Source organism: Haliotis rufescens, unplaced genomic scaffold (genome assembly GCF_023055435.1).
Source record: "Haliotis rufescens isolate VD_foot unplaced genomic scaffold, xgHalRufe1.0.p SCAF_101, whole genome shotgun sequence".
Taxonomy (NCBI): domain Eukaryota; kingdom Metazoa; phylum Mollusca; class Gastropoda; order Lepetellida; family Haliotidae; genus Haliotis; species Haliotis rufescens.
The window spans coordinates 579,103-601,190 of record NW_025963782.1 but is presented as its reverse complement, the minus strand read 5'-3'; the positions used below and the strand labels follow the sequence as shown (position 1 = coordinate 601,190).

At 37.9% G+C, this 22,088-nt stretch overlaps 1 protein-coding gene across 1 annotated transcript in view; it reads left to right on the top strand.

Annotated features, from left to right (window-relative positions):
- Positions 1–22,088, top strand: part of LOC124121002 (triadin-like) — a 77,190-nt gene that overhangs the window by 18,816 nt on the left and 36,286 nt on the right. Inside the window, exons 6-11 of the mRNA XM_048391892.1 lie at positions 604–642; positions 2,835–2,876; positions 4,358–4,399; positions 15,461–15,499; positions 17,724–17,765; positions 19,261–19,302. Coding sequence (XP_048247849.1) covers positions 604–642; positions 2,835–2,876; positions 4,358–4,399; positions 15,461–15,499; positions 17,724–17,765; positions 19,261–19,302 — 246 coding nt within the window. The remainder of the gene's footprint in view (positions 1–603; positions 643–2,834; positions 2,877–4,357; positions 4,400–15,460; positions 15,500–17,723; positions 17,766–19,260; positions 19,303–22,088) is intronic.

The window sequence follows — 22,088 nt, the reverse complement described above, 5'->3', positions numbered from 1 at the left end:
TCATACCAGAACAAATAACGCAAATAGAGGGAAGTCGGACCCCTCAGCGGCTTACCTAATAGCTTTTCTCTACCCGAAAGACAAAACTACGTTGGACTCGGACAAATCCAACCAACAAGGTACCACACGAGCCACCATGCTTGAAGTCGACAAAGAAGAAATGGAAATTTCATAGCCGAGTGTCTGCAACAGCATACATCCGAAATTACCTGCAGCATAACATAGATTTCTACCTTGCAAACGACTATAAATGACATGTTGGAAACCACGAACTTTAACGCTAATAGTATACACGTAAGCCAGAACACCGGAATTTAATTAAGTGTTGCTGAATTTAAGTCCACCTTCTAAAGTTTGCAAAACAAATGACAATATACTTTCGAAAGCGCAAACTGTCCCAGCAGTGTGTAAACAATGAAAAAACATAACCGATATTTTACAAGGTGTATAGGAGCTATAATGTCAAGTTGTTAACTTTCTCATGGGTTTGTTCCTTGGATATAAAATGAATGCTAAAAATTGAATTTGTTTACAATGATATCTTAATGAGAAATAAACGTGATTTCATGAGTAATATGCAATGTTCGTATGTTCCTGTTACAGCGGAAACAGAACGACCACCAGAACGACAATCAACACGAGGTAAGTCTCTTATCTATCTCAGTGCCACAGATACAGAGAACTTCACGAATGCTTAGCACAACCAGTGCTGGCGCAATGTTCTTGAAATATATATATAAATATTCGCGTGTGTGTGTGTGTGTGTGTGTGTGTGTGTGTGTGTGTGTGTGTGTGTGAGAGTGTGTGAGTGTGTGTGTGAGTGAAAATGTTGAGCCAATGTATTCAACGAATAGACGACTGGATAGCTTAAAATAGGAGAAAATGCTACAGTGTGTAAATAGGGTTATCGGGGTTATCGGTGACGTTTTTGAATGATCATAGGAGATTTCATAAAAGACAGATACCCGTGATCACTAACATATTATTTTTGAAATGACTTTCTCCGAATAAATATCCGAAATTTTAATTTCAAAACATGCTGTAAATAATGCCGTGAATGGTGATTTAGTAATGTGTAAAAAATGGCGACATTTATGCAAACAATGACATGTCAATGACATAACAATGACATAATAAGTAATATATGGATTATATATATATAGGATTGGGCAATTAGGAGAACTCCTTGCCCATGACCCTGGGGCTAAGCTGTAACACGCCGGATATGTCCTAGGGTACGCACAATATGTAGGCAAACTATGGTGAGAAAAGTAATAAATGATAACATGCAGATGATTGTTCAAAGGGATGTGGATGGTTAAACAAAATAATTCATGCCTAAAAACTTCTTCAATATGGCGAAAAACAAAGAAGTGCTTGCCGAAATGCATTATGGGTCAATTTGCTAAGGCACTGTGGGTAGTATTGTTTGATAGATAATACTGTTAGTTTGACAAAGCATAATGCTATTTATTCCCTACGACGTATATATGTATACTGTTATGCAAATGCACAATACATTTGAATGGGCCATATTAAAATGCAGTGCTGGACACATAGTAGATACGCCGTACCTGTGGACTGGGGTAAGATAGCATCAGAGAGCATGTAAATGAAAATACACACACGGTCGAGACCTGCGTAACTGATACGTAGAAAACCAGCATGGTACACGGAACGTAACTTTGTATTGATGCGTTATGGATATTGAAAATGGCGATTTTTTGCTTTGCCTAAAATGACATTGGATGATATCACAGAACAGGGAATTCCCTGAAGTATTCGAATTTGTGAAGTGTATTTGTGTGCGTGACGTATGTTGACTTTTATTCGACTTCAAAGTGAGGGTTAAAGAGGAGGGAAATATATGTCCCTCTGGCATCCAGGGAGTTTAACAATAAAATGACGTCACACATGTCAAGCTTCATATCTTACAGTTTTATTTCATGACACATGATACTATTTGAATCTATTAAACTGAAACTCGTTACAGGTTACGCGCATTTTACACTCACGCATGTGACATTAGTTGGCTGCACACGGATTGAGCACTCTTGAAACCAATGCAATGAAGCACCAGTGTCACATGTTTGTGTCATGCGTTCTCAACACATGTAATTCAAAAGGGAAATCAACTTCTAGGTCGTGGTGTATATGCGGGTAAAGTATGAGGATGTAAAAAAACGACGTTTGCGCATTTGAGGTGCAATATTTTGTTTTGCGACAACCCTCGGTTTACTGACTCTGATCTGACCTGCCCTTGTGTTATACGCTTAATCCCTAGTACCATCTTTTAACATCTGTTGGTATGACCACCTTTCTTTCGCTCTAAGGTCTGACGCTCTATCGACTAGATTACGTGCGTGGTCCTTCATAGGAGGTAGGATCTTGCCATTGGCAAATAGCTTTGAAAAGTGATACATACTTATATGAATGATAACAGTTGCAACTAAGTACAGACGGTACTGATAATCTTCGAAGTTGTTCCATAGTGACGAATGAACTCTGAATAAACATCATCTTTCAGGCACTAACATCTCTGGTAGGGACATGGGCATATTTGAAATACCTGTCTGACACATAGGTCACATAGTTGCTACAATGCAAATCGTTGATGCTCTTCTGGTTTTGTTCCTTGCGAATTGTATGAATATATTCCCAATTCATGTATGACATATCATAACAGCTTATTTTTATGTTTTTGTTTCGAATGTAACAGTGGTATTTAATGAATGCATAACGATTGCCGTTTGCAATTTATATCTCGATCAAATGGTGAATTAAAACAATCAATTCTATAACGATGCGCCTATCTTGCTTATCCAATAATACAGGGAAAAACGAAACACGTGAATTGGCAAGGGAATCAACTCACGGTAAGTATACTCTGAATACCTAACATAGACTTAGAAACGTATATACACTTCAAAACAAGAAACGTAAAGGTGGTAACAATGTTTTCAAAAGTAATTGATTTGGTAATGATTTGGTTCGTTAACATATTTCCACTAACAGTTTCAACGCGCATGAGTGCTTTGTCTATGAAATCCCTTGCTTCCAGGTTCAAGAAATAATTAGTTTCTCCCATTTCCACTCAAAAAGCTCTTGATCTTACTAACATTCCATTGGTTTTATCCCGACGTATTTCTTCAAGGTCTCCATTTATCAGTTCAATATCATTTTCTAAGTCCCTTTTTAATTAGTTTCATTATGAAGTGATATGGTTGGTTGTTGTAGTGTACCCGAACAAAATTGTGCTTCCGCGAATTGTATTAATACTTCCCAAAACATCTGATTGCTAATTATGAATTCATCTTCACCAGTTTCTACATTATTGTACTATTCTCTTGTTTCAATTATGACGTTTTTGATACTTTTGACATATTCCAGGACTAATAAAGAGAATGATTAAAATTCCAAAAGTAAGTCTGGTAGTTTGAGATTTATCGAAGTAGGTGAATGGTCGGATTTTAAACAAGGTTCTATTTCAAATTTTGCAACAGAATATAGAAAATCATAAAAAATATCGTTGTCGCTAAGTAAATCGTTTTTCTGTTGGTCGAAAATCTCAACGGGGATATCGTATATCAAAGTCTTCCTTTAGTCTAAATAATCATAGTCTGGCTTTAGGATTCCTAATATGTTTGTGATTATGAGAATCTGGAAAAATAATATTGGATAATATTCCAATCTCAACAAAGAAGTAATTTATGCGAATCTGGTGATCTCATCAACTCATCAATTTCATCGTAGAACTTCGGGGTATCTGTACTAGGCCCACATACATCGATATGGCTTATTTGTACTCATTAATGTTAAGTTGTTATACCAGAATGTTTCCCTTTTTTGTTTACATTTTCTTGTCATTGTATACAACAAGTAGAAGAATGCTTTTCTTAAGAATTGCAAATATCTCCAGACGTTTGAATCTTTATTCTATCCTTCTTCCATTATATGATGTTATTTCCTGGATCGGGCTGCCGTGCTGGAAATAATGACCAAACCGCCACAAGCAAAAACTCCTTTGACATTTGGTGAACTCCGTCTCACTTTGTAATGTTCCAAATACTCGCACTTGAAGCCTTGTAGAAGTCACAGAATACTTCTCCTGAATACAACATATGCGTTTCTGTTTTTGGAGAGTATAACGCCAAAGATTATAATGAAATAATTTCAAAATATTGTTTCTACAAAAATAAACTATGCAATGAGAAAACGTCAACACACGACTTCTACAAATATATAAATTGTACAAGCAGTTTCATACAGTTTGAGATTTGTTTAAGTTTGTCTTCAATTTAAAGCCGAAAGAGGGATTTCAGAAACAATATGCTTTGTTTGTATGTTCCTGTTTCAGGGGAGACAGAAAAACCAAAATGGTTCAGGCAATTTACACAACGTGAGTATCTTATGAGTCTCAATGCTTTCCCTTTCTGTCGATCTTTAGATACGTTGTGAACTATATTCGTGGGAGTGGGTGAGTGGGTGGGTGAGTGAGTGAGTTAAAGTTTAACGTCACTTTGGCAATATTTCAGCCATATCGTGACGAAACAAAATTTTTGATATTTACAATATATTTTAAACTGTATAAAATTCTGCCGACAAAGAGCAGTATAATAACTAGAACATCACAGATTTTCGTAAAACTAGTTTGAGAACAATTTAAAATAGATAACTAACTAATCATTTAACAACAGATTTTTACAAACTGGCTATAGATCGCCACCAACTGAAGGTTGATCACCGCGCTGGGGACCATGGGGACTTACAGTACTTTTGCTACCTGCACTGAACCCAGTCGGATTTACTACTTCCCTTCAACAACTGGCGATTGTATGCAAAGTTAGCCACAAGTAAAAATACAAATATTCTACGTTTAAAAGTGTAGTAGGCAGAAATATTCTTTGAATGACATGGACTTACGATATCCTCTTAGGGGGACAATAATTTTAAACTTCGTCAACCCCCTTTGAGGATACGGCCAGTAACAAACTCTGATATAATTTCATTCTACTTATTTAAAAAAATTTATACACAATACATATTAACAAATTTTATGAAATAGTTTTATTTCTTTTAAAAAATCAATAATTAAATGAGAACTTATAGTATTTAAAAGATCCTTTATAGATTTGACCTGAAAATATTTATCCCTTGTGATGGAAAAATCTACACAGTCTAGCAAAACATGCTTGACGGTGATTCTTTCATCACAAGGGATACAGAACGGAGGATCCTCACCTTTCAAAAAATATTCGTGGGTGTAACGGCAATGGCCAATACGACATCGTCACATAATGACCTCTTCAAATCTGGACTGACAACCCAAGCAGGTGTAACCGATATTTGGTTTAATGTCATGTAATATATTGCTACCTACTTGGGTGTCCCACTTCTTTTGCATCAGATCTCGTATGGTACCTTTGATGCCAACATGGCTTGGTAGCCAGGAAAAAACGATGTCGTATTGGCCAGTAGGACGTTCATTATATAATTCAAGTATTTCGATTAAAAGTGGATGTTTGGTAGATCGGAAAATATAATAAATTGTTCATCCTTTGATTGTTTACGAATGTATTCTTGTGCTGTTAATATGGCCTTTGATTCAGCTGTAAAAATGGAACAGTTATCTGGTATTCTAGATGATACTGGATCCAATGATGGTGGCACTGGCAACTGAGTCACCATCCTTTGATCCATCGGTAAATATAGATTTATAAGTATCATATTTGTTTCTTAACTGATTATACTCTTGTTGAAAAATTAGTTGATTCGTTTCAGATTTTAACAATTTAGTTAAGGTTAGATCCACCTCTGGTTTCACTAACTGCCATGGATGGGAAGTCAAAAGTTGGGTGGGCGCTATATTTTCGAGATTTATTTTAGCAGCCGAAATGGACGATTGTATTCTTAGGCCGAGGGGTGGAATAAGTGATGATTCTTTTTGCATATAGGTCCTTATAAAGAGGCTTAAAAACACAGTCATAGGCTGGATTGGATTTCAACGAACGTAATTTAGAAATATATTGCAAAGATAATTTAACGTGACGTTGTTTAAGTGAAGGCTCATCAGTCTCCACGTACAGACTATGAAATTTGAGAAGTTCTAAAGGCTCGAAGGCAAAGCCTCAGGCCCTGATGATGACTAGAATCCAGTTTTTTAAAATTGCTTTTGCATACTCCACCATAGTCGATGGAGCTGTAATCAAGTTTAGCGCGGATGAGGGCTCTGTACAGTTGGAGGAGGGTTTTCTGATCCCCTCCCCATTTTGCATTTGGAACTACTTTTATTATATCCGGAGCCTTCAGGCATTTAGTTTTTAAATAATTTATGTGTGGCAGAAAGGTCAAGTGGTGGTAAAAAATAATACCAAGAAACGCCTCTTTGACAACTAAATCAGGGTTCTTATGCGGCTTATACTTTCTACAAAAATGAATGCAGTTGGTCTTGGCTTTTGAAAATTTAAAGCCATTTTCCAGAGACCATTTGTGGATTTTGTTTAAACACAATTGTAGTTGCCTTTCAATGGTATGCATGTTTTTACCACGACAAGAAACCTTAAAATCATCCACAAGAAAAATTAAAATCATCCACAAGTAATGATCCATCAAGTGCATCGTTTAAAACCTTCGACAAACTGTTTATCTTTGTGCTAAACAATGTCACAGACAAGATACTGCCTTGTGGGACATCCTGATTATAATGGTCAGACAGGGTTGAACCCACACGAACTTGAAATTGTCTATTTTTTTTTAAAACTGAGATATAAATAGAGGCAAACTAAACCAAAATCATGTAGATCTTTTAAAATACAATACTTCCATGAGGTATCAAATGTTTTTTCGCGATCGAAGAATATTGATACAGCATGTTGTTTATTTATTCTTGAATTTTTAATAAAGGATTCTAAACGTACTAAATGATCGATGGTACTACGATTTTTGCAGAAACCACATTGAATGTTAGTGATGAGATTGTTGGTTTCCAAGTACCAAACTAAACGATTATTTATCATACGTTCCATAGTCTTACAAACGCAGCTAGTAAGGGATATCGGCCGATAATTAGAGGATTGGTATGATCTCGACCAGGATTAGGTATAGGAATGACAGTAGCATTTCGCCATGATGATGGCAAATTACCAGAAGTCCAAATATTGAGCATTGTTTCTAAATATGATTCAGGTAAAAGTTTAAGGGGCTGATAATGAATATTATCAGGCCCCGAAGCAGTATCATGAGCTTGCCCAAGGGCGGTTTGGAACTCATGAATTGAAAATACTTAATTTTAACTAAGATAACGGTGAGGATTATAATGAAGTTTAATAGAAATAGGTGTTCGTGAATTAATTTTAGAAACATACTTTTGCCATGACTGTCGTTTATTTTGTTTAAATGTGCGACGAGCCTTGGCGTTCGAAATGTTGAATTGATTTAAGTTATGCACAGTTGGATGGCGACGAACATATTTTTCTACCTTCTTCCTAGCCTTTCTAGCTTGTTTGCAGTCCATGTTAAACCATAGTTTACGGATGTGTGGAACCGTAGAGGACTTTTGGATACATTCATCAGCAATTACATTTAATTAATCAGACAAAACTTGAATAGGATCAGTAACATTTAGAAATAATTCAGACTGTAATCTTTGCGAGCACATTGTATGAAATAAAGACGAATCGGCCTTTGTAAAATTCCATCTTGATGATGGTGGAGGAGCATCAGATGGATTTACGTTGAAATTACTGTGGGAAAATGGTCACTTCCACAAAGGGCATTGTGGACTGACCATTCAAATTCATTAAACAGAATGGCATCTGCAACAGATAAATCCAGAGAAGAGTACGAGCCCGTTGCAGGATGTAGATATGTGTTAGAGCCATCATTAAAAATACATAAATCATTATTTAAGAAGAAATCCTCGAGTATCTTACCTTTTGTATTGGTCCTATTACTGCCCCAAAGTAGATTATGGCCATTGAAATCTCCCATTATAATGCAGGGTTGAGAGAGCTGGTCATAAAGGGCATGGAGATCTGACTGATGTAGAGAGGATGATGGCTGAATATAGATTGAACACAAAGTAAAAACAATATGCAGCGTAACACGCACTGCAACTGCCTGAAGAGGGGTATTGAGTGGAACAGGGCTATGAATGGTGCTTTGACGCACCAAAATAGAAGATCCTCCAGTAGCCTTCTCACAAGGAGGAGAGAAGATATGGAAAGGAATCATGATGTCTTAAATCAAATTTGTCTGTGGATTTAAGGTATGTTTCCTGCAAACATAATGCTGATGGATTGAAATCGTGAGTTAAAAGTTGTAAATCATTAAAATTGTGCCTTAGTCCTCTGCGGTTCTACTGAATGATGCGGTTAGAACTGGTCATGGTGGTTCTACTGGGGATCTTGACCCGGAAGGAGGTCTACTCCCATGGCCTGTCTGAGATGGAGTGATCTCCATCGCCAAAGGTTCAAATTGGTTGTGAACCTTAACAGATGGGGACTGACAGGAAGGCACCTCCAAGTGTTGGAGTGCCCTGACCGTTTTTTCAGTTTCTTTTTTTTTCCTGTTTTTGTCAGATGTGAGTCTCTTTTATGTTGATGATTCTGGTTCCAATATTTGATTAGTAGGATTTGATGATTGTAGATCCTCTGTCTGTGAGGCTGATGTTGCTGTTTTGGTATCATCAGGAGATGTTTGAGGCGGGATATCTACGGTTTTCTGCTTATCACTCATCCAAGAGATGTTTGTCTGGCATCCGATAGATGTTGTAGGAACTTTAACAATAGGAGTAGAAGTTACAGCTGCAGAGTAGGATTTTGTAGGAATATTTGGTGATTGAGATTGAACTAAGTTTTTGGCATGACAAAAAGAGACATTATTAGTGTGTTTTACTTTTGATATTTTGGATTGAAGGATAAACTTTGGACAAAGTTTGGATGAGGCCAAGTGGTCCCCATCACAATTTGCACATTTAATGGTGTCTGTGCACCGAGTACGCTCATGTGAGCCCTACAGTGGACACAGACTGTGTTACGGGTGCAGGTCTGGGCACCATGTCCAAACTTTTGACATTTGTAACATCGGAGTCGGTTTGGGACATAAACCTCCACTCCGATGTTAAAATATCCGGCTTTGATGGAATCAGGAATTTTCGAAAGTGAAAATGTGAAGAGATACGTGTTAGTCTGAATGATGTTGTTATCCTGTTTTCTCGTGAATCGTTTGACGGCTGTAACCCCTTGTTCAACAAGTTCAACAACAATTTCACCTTCACTCATGTCAGAAAGACATCGGCTCTGTCTCTTACGATGCCTTGACATGAGTTCAGCTTTCTACGTGCTGAGACAGCAACCTCTACATTTGCGAATTGGCTGAGTGATAACAAGTTGAGAGATTGCTGTCTCCGTATGCACTCCACAAGTATGGAGCCATTACGGAGGAGGTGACATTTTTAACCTCACCACAACAGCCATTGATAGCCTTCGAAATGGCAAATGGGTTTAATTTCATGATTTGATGCCTCGATCACAATGATTCGACTCCAGGAATCCAGTTGGCGATCAATTACATCATCAGATGAGCTAGCATCTAAATGTTTTCTTTTAGAACCAGAGTGTTTTGTCGACATAATGAGATAAAGTGGTTCTGCACCCCTGCTCCCCACCCACCATCGAGTTTCAACAAGGACGGTGTCTTATTGCATTGGATATCCAAAATGCAAAACACCAGGGCTGCAGGGGTGTTATACTCCAGCAAATATGACATGAATAGCTATATTTGTCTACACAATGTATTGCTAAGATGGTTCTGCCTATAACAGATAACCTAGAGACATACAGAATTCAGCGGTCAACATTACCAGATTGGCCCATGAGCCACCGCCTTCTGGCATAGGACTCTAGGCAATATATATTTATTTCAATAAATGTGATTTAAAAAAAACCAAGCAATACATTTGTGATGAATATAATACATGCAAGTGCACATATAATAAATAGAAGTAATACACACAGGGCTTGGCGTGACCAGCCGATTGATAGAACCGGGCCCATTCTACCACCCGTCTAGGTGAAGTTAGGGTCAAAGTAGTGTGTTGGGCAATGGAACACGGTTCCAGGAACCAGTGCCCTCAACTACCAGACTCCCTTCCTCCACCGACACAGGGGCGCAACCCACGGCAACCAGGTTGCCCAATTTGGTCGCCTTTTACGAACAGCAATGGGGTGCTGTGGACACATTCTGCCCCGGGTCCACATGGGGAAAGAGCTATTAGCGCTACCCAGCAATCACCACGAGGAGGTTGCTCTTCACGAGTGCCTATGCTCGTGTTCAACAAATGACAACTAACATGTTTAATCAAATGTATAAACTTTATCTGCTGGATAACCCTTTTGAATGATCTTGAGTGAGTGAGTGAGTGAATATCTAAAGTCACATCAGCAATATTTCATTTTTTATTTCAACAAAAATGTATACAATTTGTTTTTGATTTAGAAAATTTAAAACCGTTTTCTAAGGACCATTTATTTATTTTATTTAGACATAATTGCAATTGTCTTTCAATAGTATGCATATTTTTACCGCGACAAGATATGTTAAAATCATCCACAAAAAGTGATCCATCAATCGAATCATTTAAAACCTTGGAAAGGCTATTTATTTTAATACTAAACAAAGAGACAGACTGAATACTGCCTTGTGGGACACCCTGATCCTGACTATAATGATCAGACAGGGTAGAAACAACACGAACTTGAAATTGTCTATCTGATAAAAATTTGGATATAAATTGAGGCAAACGGCCTCGTAATCCAAAATCATGTAAATCTTTTAAAATACCATGTTTCCATGTAGTGTCATATGCTTTTCTAAATCGAAAAAGATAGACACTGCATGTTGCTTGTTTATAATGGCATTCTTAACGAATGACTCTAATCGAACCAAATGGTCAACAGTACTTCGATTTTTCCGAAATCCACACCGAATATTAGTAATTAAATTATTGGATTCCAAGAACCTTTTTTTTATCTATTGTTGACCATACGTTCCATGGTTTTGCAAACGCAGCTGGTCAATAAAATAGGTCTATAATTTGAGGGATCGGTATGATCCCTTCCTGGTTTTGGTATGGGAACAACTATGGCATCATGCCATGAAGGCGGAAAGTTGCCGGATGTCCATATTTCGTCAAATATTAATAGAAGGGTTTCTAAGCATGTTTCTGGTAAGTGTTTTAGAGTTGATAATGTATGTTATCAGCTCCTGTGGCAGTATCATGAGCCTGCCCAAGGGCAGTATGAAGCTCATGAATAGAAAATATTTCATTATAATCTTCCCCATTATCTGACTTAAAATTAATAGTTTTCTTTTCTTGCTGTTTTATATATTTTTGAAATTGAGGTACATAGTTAGATGAGGAAGAATGTTTAGCCAACGTTTCACCAAGTTTATTTGCAATATGTGTAGTATTTGTCAATAATTCATTCCCATTTTTAAGATGGCGAATGTTAGATTTAGAACCCTTACCTTTGATTCGTTGGATCATGTTCCATACTTTTGACATTGGCGTACATTTCGCCAAGACTGGCGTTTATTATGTTTTAACGTTCGCCGAGCTTTAGCATTCAAAATTTTCAATTGATTCAAATTATGTACCATAGGATGCCGACGGAAATAATGCTCTGCCTTTTTCCGAGCCTTCCGAGCTTGTTTGCAGGTAAAATTAAACCATGGTTTACGTATGTGTGGAATCGTAGAGGACTTAGGGATACAGGTATCAGCTATTTTGTTTAGTTCATCAGAGAACAGTTGTACAGCATCAGGGACATCGATAACCAGATCAGGTTTTAACTTGTCAGATGAAAGAATTTCAAGTAAAGGCAAGTTGGCTTTAGTGAAGTTCCATCGTGATGATGGAGGAACATCAGATGGAATAACAGCTTTGAGAATGGTTGGAAAATGGTCACTTCCACACAGGTCGTCATGGACTGACCATTCAAACTCATTCAGTAGATCAGAATCCACAATTGACAAATCCAGGTAGGAGTATGTACCTGTACCCGGATGTAAATAAGTGTAGGAATTATCATTAAAAAGACATAAATTGTTGTTGGAAATAAAATCTTCCAGGACTTTACCTTTATTGTTAGAATGTGCACTTCCCCTTAGGGGGTTGTGTCCATTCAAATCACAAATAATGATGCAAGGCTTGGGTAGCTGGTCATGGAGGGCCTGGAGATCAACATGCTGAAGAGATGAAGTCGGAGGAACATAAACAGAGCACAAAGTAAACACAATGTGCAAGGTAACACGGACAGCAATAGCTTGTAGTGGAGTAATCAGTGGAACAGGGCTGTGGATCACTCCCTGCTTCACCAAGATTGAAGACCCTCCAGTGGCTTTTGGCCCTGGAGGAGAAAAGAAATGATGTGAATTATATTGTCGTATATCAAGTTGATCTGTATCTTTAAAGTAGGTTTCCTGTAAGCAAAATGCTGACGGTTGAAAATTCTGTTTCAATAACTGTAACTGGAGATCGCGATCGGGATGGGGGTCCACTCCCATGAACTGGGAGTGAAGGACTGACCTCCATCTCCAGAGGTTCAAACTGATTGTGAATTTTTATAGATGTTGACTGAGTAGAAGGCACCTCCAAATGTTGAAGGGCCCTGGCCTTTTTTTTCAATTGCTTTTTTTTCTTTGAAGACATGTGGGCTTTGCTCTGAACTGTTTCAGGGACAATTTCATGTTCAGATGATGGATCTTCTGCAGGTGTTACAATGTCTGTCTGCAAGGCTGATGTTGAAACATTTGACAGAGAAAGAACAGACTCGGTATGGTCATCGAGAATGATCTGTTCATCCACCCACGATAACGTTGTTTGAGACAATGTTGTTCTCATGGTAGGTTTGGCAACAGGAGCAGGGGAGGAAACTGCAGCTGAATAGGTTAGAGTTGAATTAGTAGGAAGAGGCACCAACTTTTTTAGCTTCAAAGTATGAAATATTGCTAGTGTGTTTGACTTTTTGAATTTTTGCTTCACGATCATACAAGGGACAGGATTTGGATGAGGCCAAGTGTTCTCCATTGCAGTTTGCACACTTGATGCTGTTGGAGCACTCAGAGCCCTCATGAGCTCCGCCACAACGGGAGCATACTGAGCTATTACGGCAAAACTTGGCCCCATGACCAAACTTTTGACATTTGAAGCATCGGAGTGGATTTTGTACATATACCTCCACTCCGATGTTGAAATATCCAGCTTTTATATTCTTTGGAATTGAAGAAAGTGAAAATGTAAACAGATAAGTATTTAGTTTGGTAATTGTGCCATCATCTTTCCTCTTCGTAAATCGCTTGACAGCAATTATTCCTTGATTTTTCAGCTCAGCTTCAATTTCCTCCTCACTCATGTCAGAAAGACAACGAGCCCTGTCTCTTACTATGCCTCTGCAGGAGTTCAGTGTCTGGTGCACTGAGACAACAACTGGAATATTCACAAACTGTTTTAATTTCAAGAGATTGTCAGATTGTTCTCTACGTGCACATTCCACTAACAGTGAACCGCTTCGGAGGCGTGTTACGTTTTTCACCTCTCCACAGACGCCTTTAATGCCCAAGGAGATAGCAAATGGGTTCAGTTTTAAAGGTGTCTCATCAGAAGATGAGATCACAATAAACCTTGGCCATGAGTCAACAATTTCAGACGAGTCTTCGTCGGACGATACAGACTCAACATGTCTCCGTTTATTCTTTGATGAACCAGATGGTATGGGGAGAGCCATGGTGTAAGTAAATGTTTCGACATCTCTGCTCCCCACCGCCATGTAGTGTCAACAAGGACGATGGTGCAGTGGTAGCCCGCCGTACCACCAGGGCTACAGGGATGTTATACTCCAGCAAATAGATTCCATAGCTATTCAAGTTTCTGACTGAAGAAATGCCAGGCTGGTTCGCCCATGACACTTTTCTGGAGAAACACAGAATTCAGAGGTTTATAATGCCAGATTGGCCCATGAGCCACCGCCTTCTGGCATAGGACTCTAGGCAAAATTGAAATGAACAGGATCAAGTTTATGATATATCCTGATCCAAATTTGGTTAATATATCTCAAAATTATTCAATTCAAGTATTCCATGCACAAGGGCATGGCGTGACCAGCCGATTGATAGAAACGGGCCCATTCTACCACCCGTCTAGGTGAAGTTAGGGTCGAAGTGGTGTGTTGGGCAAAGGAACACTGTTCCTGGTTCCAGTGCCCTCAACCACCAGAATCCCGTCCTCCACCGACACAGGGGCGCAACCCACGGCAAACAGGTTGCCCAATTCGGTCGCCTTTTACGACCAGCAATGGGGTGCTGGGGAAACATTCTGCCCCGGTTCCACACGGGGAAAGAGCTATTAGCGCTACCCAGCACTCACCACGAGGAGGTTGCTTTTCACGAGTGCTTTGAATGATCTTGAAATACTTACAACTGATATATTTGAAGGTCAGTTTCGCCCCCAGGGCTTTACACTCAAAAACGTATTATGTTCACGATAACGTAAGAAGTGTAGCAGGATGAAATTAAGTATTTTTATATTATCATCCTTTGGGTGAGGCATTGAAGTGGTACCGGTAAGGTTTTATGCAACCTTCTTTAAAAGTAGAGGTCACTGGAATGGTTATTCATAAGGCAGTCCTGCTTGTCTGTGTACTTCACTGGCTCCATGGTCTAGTGGTAGAGCGTCTTACCGGAGAGAGGGCCGTTGGGGTTTGATGGCTGCTGACATGAGAGCACGCGTGTAAGAGATAGCTCCCATGTTTTTCATCCGTAAGTCACCACAATCCAACACGATCTGACACTAAATGACTCACACCAGAACAAATAACGCATATAGAGGGAAGTCGGACCCCTCAGCGGCTTACCTAATAGCTTTTCTCTACCCGAAAGACAAAACTACGTTGGACTCGGACAAATCCAACCAACAAGGTACCACACGAACCACCATGCTTGAAGTCGACAAAGAAGAAATGGAAATTTCATAGCCGAGTGTCTGCAACAGCATACATCCGAAATTACCTGCAGCATAACATAGATTTCTAACCTTGCAAACGACTATAATGACAATTTGGAAACCACGAACTTTAACGCTAATAGTATACACGTAAGCCAGAACACCGGAATTTAATTAAGTGTTGCTGAATTTAAGTCCACCTTCTAAAGTTTGCAAAACAAATGACAATATACTTTCGAAAGCGCAAACTGTCCCAGCAGTGTGTAAACAATGAAAAAACATAACCGATATTTTACAAGGTGTATAGGTGCTATAATGTCAAGTTGTTAACTTTCTCATGGGTTTGTTCCTTGGATATAAAATGAATGCTAAAAATTGAATTTGTTTACATTGATATCTTAATGAGAAATAAACGTGATTTCATAAGTAATATGCAATGTTCGTATGTTCCTGTTACAGCGGAAACAGAACGACCACCAGAACGACAACCAACACGAGGTAAGTCTCTTATCTATCTCAGTGCCACAGATACAGAGAACTTCACGAAAGCTTAGCACAACCAGTGCTGGCGCAATGTTCTTGTATATATATAAATATTCGCGCGCGCGCGTGCGTGCGTGCGTGCGTGCGTGCGTGCGTGCGTGCGTGCGTGCGTGCGTGTGTGTGTGTGTGTATGTGTGTCTGTGTGTGTGTCTGTGTGTATGTGTGTCTGTGTGTGTGTCTGTGTGTGTGTGAAAATGTTGAGCCAATGTATTCAACGAATAGACGACTGGATAGCTTAAAATAGGAGAAAATGCTACAGTGTGTAAATAGGGTCATTAGGGTTATCGGTGACGTTTTTGAATGATCATAGGAGATTTCATAAAAGACAGATACCCGTGATCACTAACATATTATTTTTGAAATTACTTTCTCCGAATAAATATGCGAAATTTTAATTTCAAAACATGCTGTAAATAATGCCGTGAATGGTGAGAAAAGTAATATGTAAACAATGGCGACATTTATGCAAACAATGACATAACAATGACATAATAAGTAATATATGGATTATATATATATATATAGGATTGGGCAATTAGGAGAACTCCTTGCCCATGACCCTGGGGCTAAGCTGTAACACGCCGGATATGTCCTAGGGTACGCACAATATGTAGGCAAACTATGGTGAGAAAAGTAATAAATGATAACATGCAGATGATTGTTCAAAGGGATGTGGATGGTTAAACAAAATATTTCATGCCTAAAAACTTCTTCAATATGGCGAAAAACAAAGAAGTGCATTATGGGTCAATTTGCCAAGGCACTGTGGGTAGTATTGTTTGATAGATAATACTGTTAGTTTGACAAAGCATAATGCTATTTATTCCCTACGACGTATATATGTATACTGTTATGCAAATGCACAATACATTTGAATGGGCCATATTAAAATGCAGTGCTGGACACATAGTAGATACACCGTACCTGTGGACTGGGGTAAGATAGCATCAGAGAGCATGTAAATGAAAATACACACACGGTCGAGACCTGCGTAACTGATACGTAGAAAACCAGCATGGTACACGGAACGTAACTTTGTATTGATGCGTTATGGATATTGAAAATGGCGATTTTTTGCTTTGCCTAAAATGACATTGGATGATATCACAGAACAGGGAATTCCCTGAAGTATTCGAATTTGTGAAGTGTATTTGTGTGCGTGACGTATGTTGACTTTTATTCGACTTCAAAGTGAGGGTTAAAGAGGAGGGACTGTCCGTCTGGCATCCAGGGAGTTTAACAATAAAATGACGTCACACATGTCAAGCTTCACATCTTACATTTTTATTTCATGACACATGATACTATTTGAATCTATTAAACTGAAACTCGTTACAGGTTACGCGCATTTTACACTCACGCATGTGACATTAGTTGGCTGCACACGGATTGAGCACTCTTGAAACCAATGCAATGAAGCACCAGTGTCACATGTTTGTGTCATGCGTTCTCAACACATGTAATTCAAAAGGGAAATCAACTTCTTGGTCGTGGTGTATATGCGGGTAAAGTATGAGGATGTAAAAAAACGACGTTTGCGCATTTGAGGTGCAATATTTTGTTTTGCGACAACCCTCGGTTTACTGACTCTGATCTGACCTGCCCTTGTGTTATACGCTTAATCCCTAGTACCATCTTTTAACATCTGTTGGTATGACCACCTTTCTTTCGCTCTAAGGTCTGACGCTCTATCGACTAGATTACGTGCGTGGTCCTTCATAGGAGGTAGGATCTTGCCATTGGCAAATAGCTTTGAAAAGTGATACATACTTATATGAATGATAACAGTTGCAACTAAGTACAAACGTTACTGATAATCTTCGAAGTTGTTCCATAGTGACGAATGAACTCTGAATAAACATCATCTTTCAGGCACTAACATCTCTGGTAGGGACATGGGCATATTGGAAATACCTGTCTGACACATAGGTCACATAGTTGCTACAATGCAAATCGTTGATGCTCTTCTGGTTTTGTTCCTTGCGAATTGTATGAATATATTCCCAATTCATGTATGACATATCATAACAGCTTATTTTTATGTTTTTGTTTCGAATGTAACAGTGGTATTTAATGAATGCATAACGATTGCCGTTTGCAATTTATATCTCGATCAAATGGTGAATTAAAACAATCAATTCTATAACGATGCGCCTATCTTGCTTATCCAATAATACAGGGAAAAACGAAACACGTGAATTGGCAAGGGAATCAACTCACGGTAAGTATACTCTGAATACCTAACATAGACTTAGAAACGTATATACAATTCAAAACAAGAAACGCATAGGTGGTACAATGTTTTCAAAAGTAATTGATTTGGTAATGATTTGGTTCGTTATCATATTTCCACTAACAGTTTCAACGCGCATGAATGCTTTGTCTATGAAATCCCTTGCTTCCAGGTTCAAGAAATAATTATTTTCTCCCATTTCCACTCAAAAAGCACTTGATCTTACTAACATTCCATTGGCTTTATCCCGACGTATTTCTTAAAGGTCTCCATTTATCAGTTCAATATCATTTTCTAAGTCCCTTTTTAATAAGTTTCATTATGAAGTGATATGGTTGGTTGTTGTAGTGTACCCGAACAAAATTGTGCTTCCGCGAATCATTTGTATTAATACTTCCCAAAACATCTGATTGCTAATTATGAATTCATCTTCACCAGTTTCTACATTATTGTACTATTCTCTTGTTTCAATTATGACGTTTTTGATACTTTTGACATATTCCAGGACTAATAAAGAGAATGATTAAAATTCCAAAAGTAAGTCTGGTAGTTTGAGATTTATCGAAGTAGGTGAATGGTCGGATTTAAAACAAGGTTCTATTTACAAATTTTGCAACAGAATATAGAAAATCATGGGATTATAAAAAATATCGTTGTCGCTAAGTAAATCGTTTTTCTGTTGGTCGAAAATCTCAACGGGGATATCGTATATCAAAGTCTTCCTTTAGTCTAAATAATCATAGTCTGGCTTTAGGATTCCTAATATGTTTGTGATTATGAGAATCTGGAAAAATAATATTGGATAATATTCCAATCTCAACAAAGAAGTAATTTATGCGAATCTGGTGATCTCATCAACTCATCAATTTCATCGTAGAACTTCGGGGTATCTGTACTAGGCCCAAATACATCGATATGGCTAATTTGTACTCATTAATGGTAAGTTGTTATACCAGAATGTTTCCTTTTTTTGTCTACATTTTCTTGTCATTGTATACAACAAATAGAAGAAGCTTTTTCTTAAGAATTGCAAATATCTCCAGACGTTTGAATCTTTATTCTATCCTTCTTCCATTATATGATGTTATTTCCTGGATCGGGCTGCCGTGCTGGAAATAATGACCAAACCGCCACAAGCAAAAACTCTCCTTTGACATTTGGTGAACTCCGTTTCACTTTGTAATGTTCCAAATACTCGCACTTGAAGCCTTGTAGAAGTCACAGAATACTTCTCCTGAATACAACATATGCGTTTCTGTTTTTGGAGAGTATAACGCCAAAGATTATAATGAAATAATTTCAAAATATTGTTTCTACAAAAATAAACTATGCAATGAGAAAACGTCAACACACGACTTCTACAAATATATAAATTGTACAAGCAGTTTCATACAGTTTGAGATTTGTTTAAGTTTGTCTTCAATTTAAAGCCGAAAGAGGGATTTCAGAAACAATATGCTTTGTTTGTATGTTCCTGTTTCAGGGGAGACAGAAAAACCAAAATGGTTCAGGCAATTTACACAACGTGAGTATCTTATGAGTCTCAATGCTTTCCCTTTCTGTCGATCTTTAGATACGTTGTGAACTATATTCGTGGGAGTGGGTGAGTGGGTGGGTGAGTGAGTGAGTGAGTAAGTGAGTGAGTGAGTGAGTTAAAGTTTAACGTCTCATCGGCAATATTTCAGCCATATCGTGACGAAACAAAATTTGATATTTACAATATATATTAAACTGTATAAAATTCTGCCGACAAAGAGCAGTATAATAACTAGAACATCACAGATTTTCGTAAAACTAGTTTGAGAACAATTTAAAATAGATAACTAACTGATCATTTAACAACAGATTTTTACAAACTGGCTATAGATCGCCACCAACTGAAGGTTGATCACCGCGCTGGGGACCATGGGGACTTACAGTACTTTTGCTACATGCACTGAACCCAGTCGGAATTACTACTTCCCTTCAGCAACTGGCGATTGTATGCAAAGTTAGCCACAAGTAAAAATACAAATATTCTACGTTTAAAAGTGTAGTAGGCAGAAATATTCTTTGAATGACATGGACTTACGATATCCTCTTAGGGGGACAATAATTTTAAACTTCGTCAACCCCCTTTGAGGATACGGCCAGTAACAAACTCTGATATAATTTCATTCTACTTATTTACATTTTTTTATACACAATACATATTAATAAATTTTATGAAATAGTTTTATTTCTTTTAAAAAAATTAAAAAATTAAATGAGAACTTATAGTATTTAAAAGATCCTTTATAGATTTGACCTGAAAATATTTATCCCTTGTGATGGAAAAATCTACACAGTCTAGCAAAACATGCTTGACGGTGATTCTTTCATCACAAGGGATACAGAACGGAGGATCCTCACCTTTCAACAAATATTCGTGGGTGTAACGGCAATGGCCAATACGACATCGTCACATAATGACCTCTTCAAATCTGGACTGACAACCCAAGCAGGTGTAACCGATATTTGGTTTAATGTCATGTAATATATTGCTACCTACTTGGGTGTCCCACTTCTTTTGCATCAGATCTCGTATGGTACCTTTGATGCCAACATGGCTTGGTAGCCAGGAAAAAACGATGTCGTATTGGCCAGTAGGACGTTCATTATATAATTCAAGTATTTCGAGTAAAAGTGGATGTTTGGTAGATCGGAAAATATAATAAATTGTTCATGCTTTGATTGTTTACGAATGTATTCTTGTGCTGTTAATAGGGCCTTTGATTCAGCTGTAAAAATGGAACAGTTATCTGGTATTCTAGATGATACTGGATCCAATGATGGTGGCACTGGCAACTGAGTCACCATCCTTTGATCCATCTGTAAATATAGATTTATAAGTATCATATTTGTTTCTTAACTGATTATACTCTTGTTGAAAAATTAGTTGATTCGTTTCAGATTTTAACAATTTAGTTAAGGTTAGATCCACCTCTGGTTTCACTAACTGCCATGGAGGGGAAGTCAAAAGTTGGGTGGGCGCTATATTTTCGAGATTTATTTTAGCAGCCGAAATGGACGATTGTATTCTTAGGCCGAGGGGTGGAATAAGTGATGATTCTTTTTGCATATAGGTCCTTATAAAGAGGCTTAAAAACACAGTCATAGGCTGGATTGGATTTCAACGAACGTAATTTAGAAATATATTGCAAAGATAATTTAACGCGACGTTGTTTAAGTGAAGGCTCATCAGTCTCCACGTACAGACTATGAAATTTGAGAAGTTCTAAAGGCTCGAAGGCAAAGCCTCAGGCCCTGATGATGACTAGAATCCAGTTTTTAAAAATTGCTTTTGCATGCTCCACCATAGACGATGGAGCCGTAATCAAGTTTAGCGCGGATGAGGGCTCTGTACAGTTGGAGGAGGGTTTTCTGATCCCCTCCCCATTTTGCATTTGGAACTACTTTTATTATATCCGGAGCCTTCAGGCATTTAGTTTTTAAATAATTTATGTGTGGCAGAAAGGTCAAGTGGTAGTAAAAAATAATACCAAGAAACGCCTCTTTGACAACTTTGATAGGAGCACCATCCAAAACTAAATCAGGGTTCTTATGCGGCTTATACTTTCTACAAAAATGAATGCAGTTGGTCTTGGCTTTTGAAAATTTAAAGCCATTTTCCAGAGACCATTTGTGGATTTTGTTTAAACACAATTGTAGTTGCCTTTCAATGGTATGCATGTTTTTACCACGACAAGAAACCTTAAAATCATCCACAAGAAAAATTAAAATCATCCACAAGTAATGATCCATCAAGTGCATCGTTTAAAACCTTCGACAAACTGTTTATCTTTGTGCTAAACAATGTCACAGACAAGATACTGCCTTGTGGGACATCCTGATTATAATGGTCAGACAGGGTTGAACCCACACGAACTTGAAATTGTCTATTTTTTTTAAAAACTGAGATATAAATAGAGGCAAACTAAACCAAAATCATGTAGATCTTTTAAAATACCATACTTCCATGAGGTATCAAATGTTTTTTCGCGATCGAAGAATATTGATACAGCATGTTGTTTATTTATTATTGAATTTTTAATAAAGGATTCTAAATGTACTAAATGATCGATGGTACTACGATTTTTGCAGAAACCACATTGAATGTTAGTGATGAGATTGTTGGTTTCCAAGTACCAAACTAAACGATTATTTATCATACGTTCCATAGTCTTACAAACGCAGCTAGTAAGGGATATCGGCCGATAATTAGAGGGATTGGTATGATCTCGACCAGGATTAGGTATAGGAATGACAATAGGTGTTCGTGAATTAATTTTA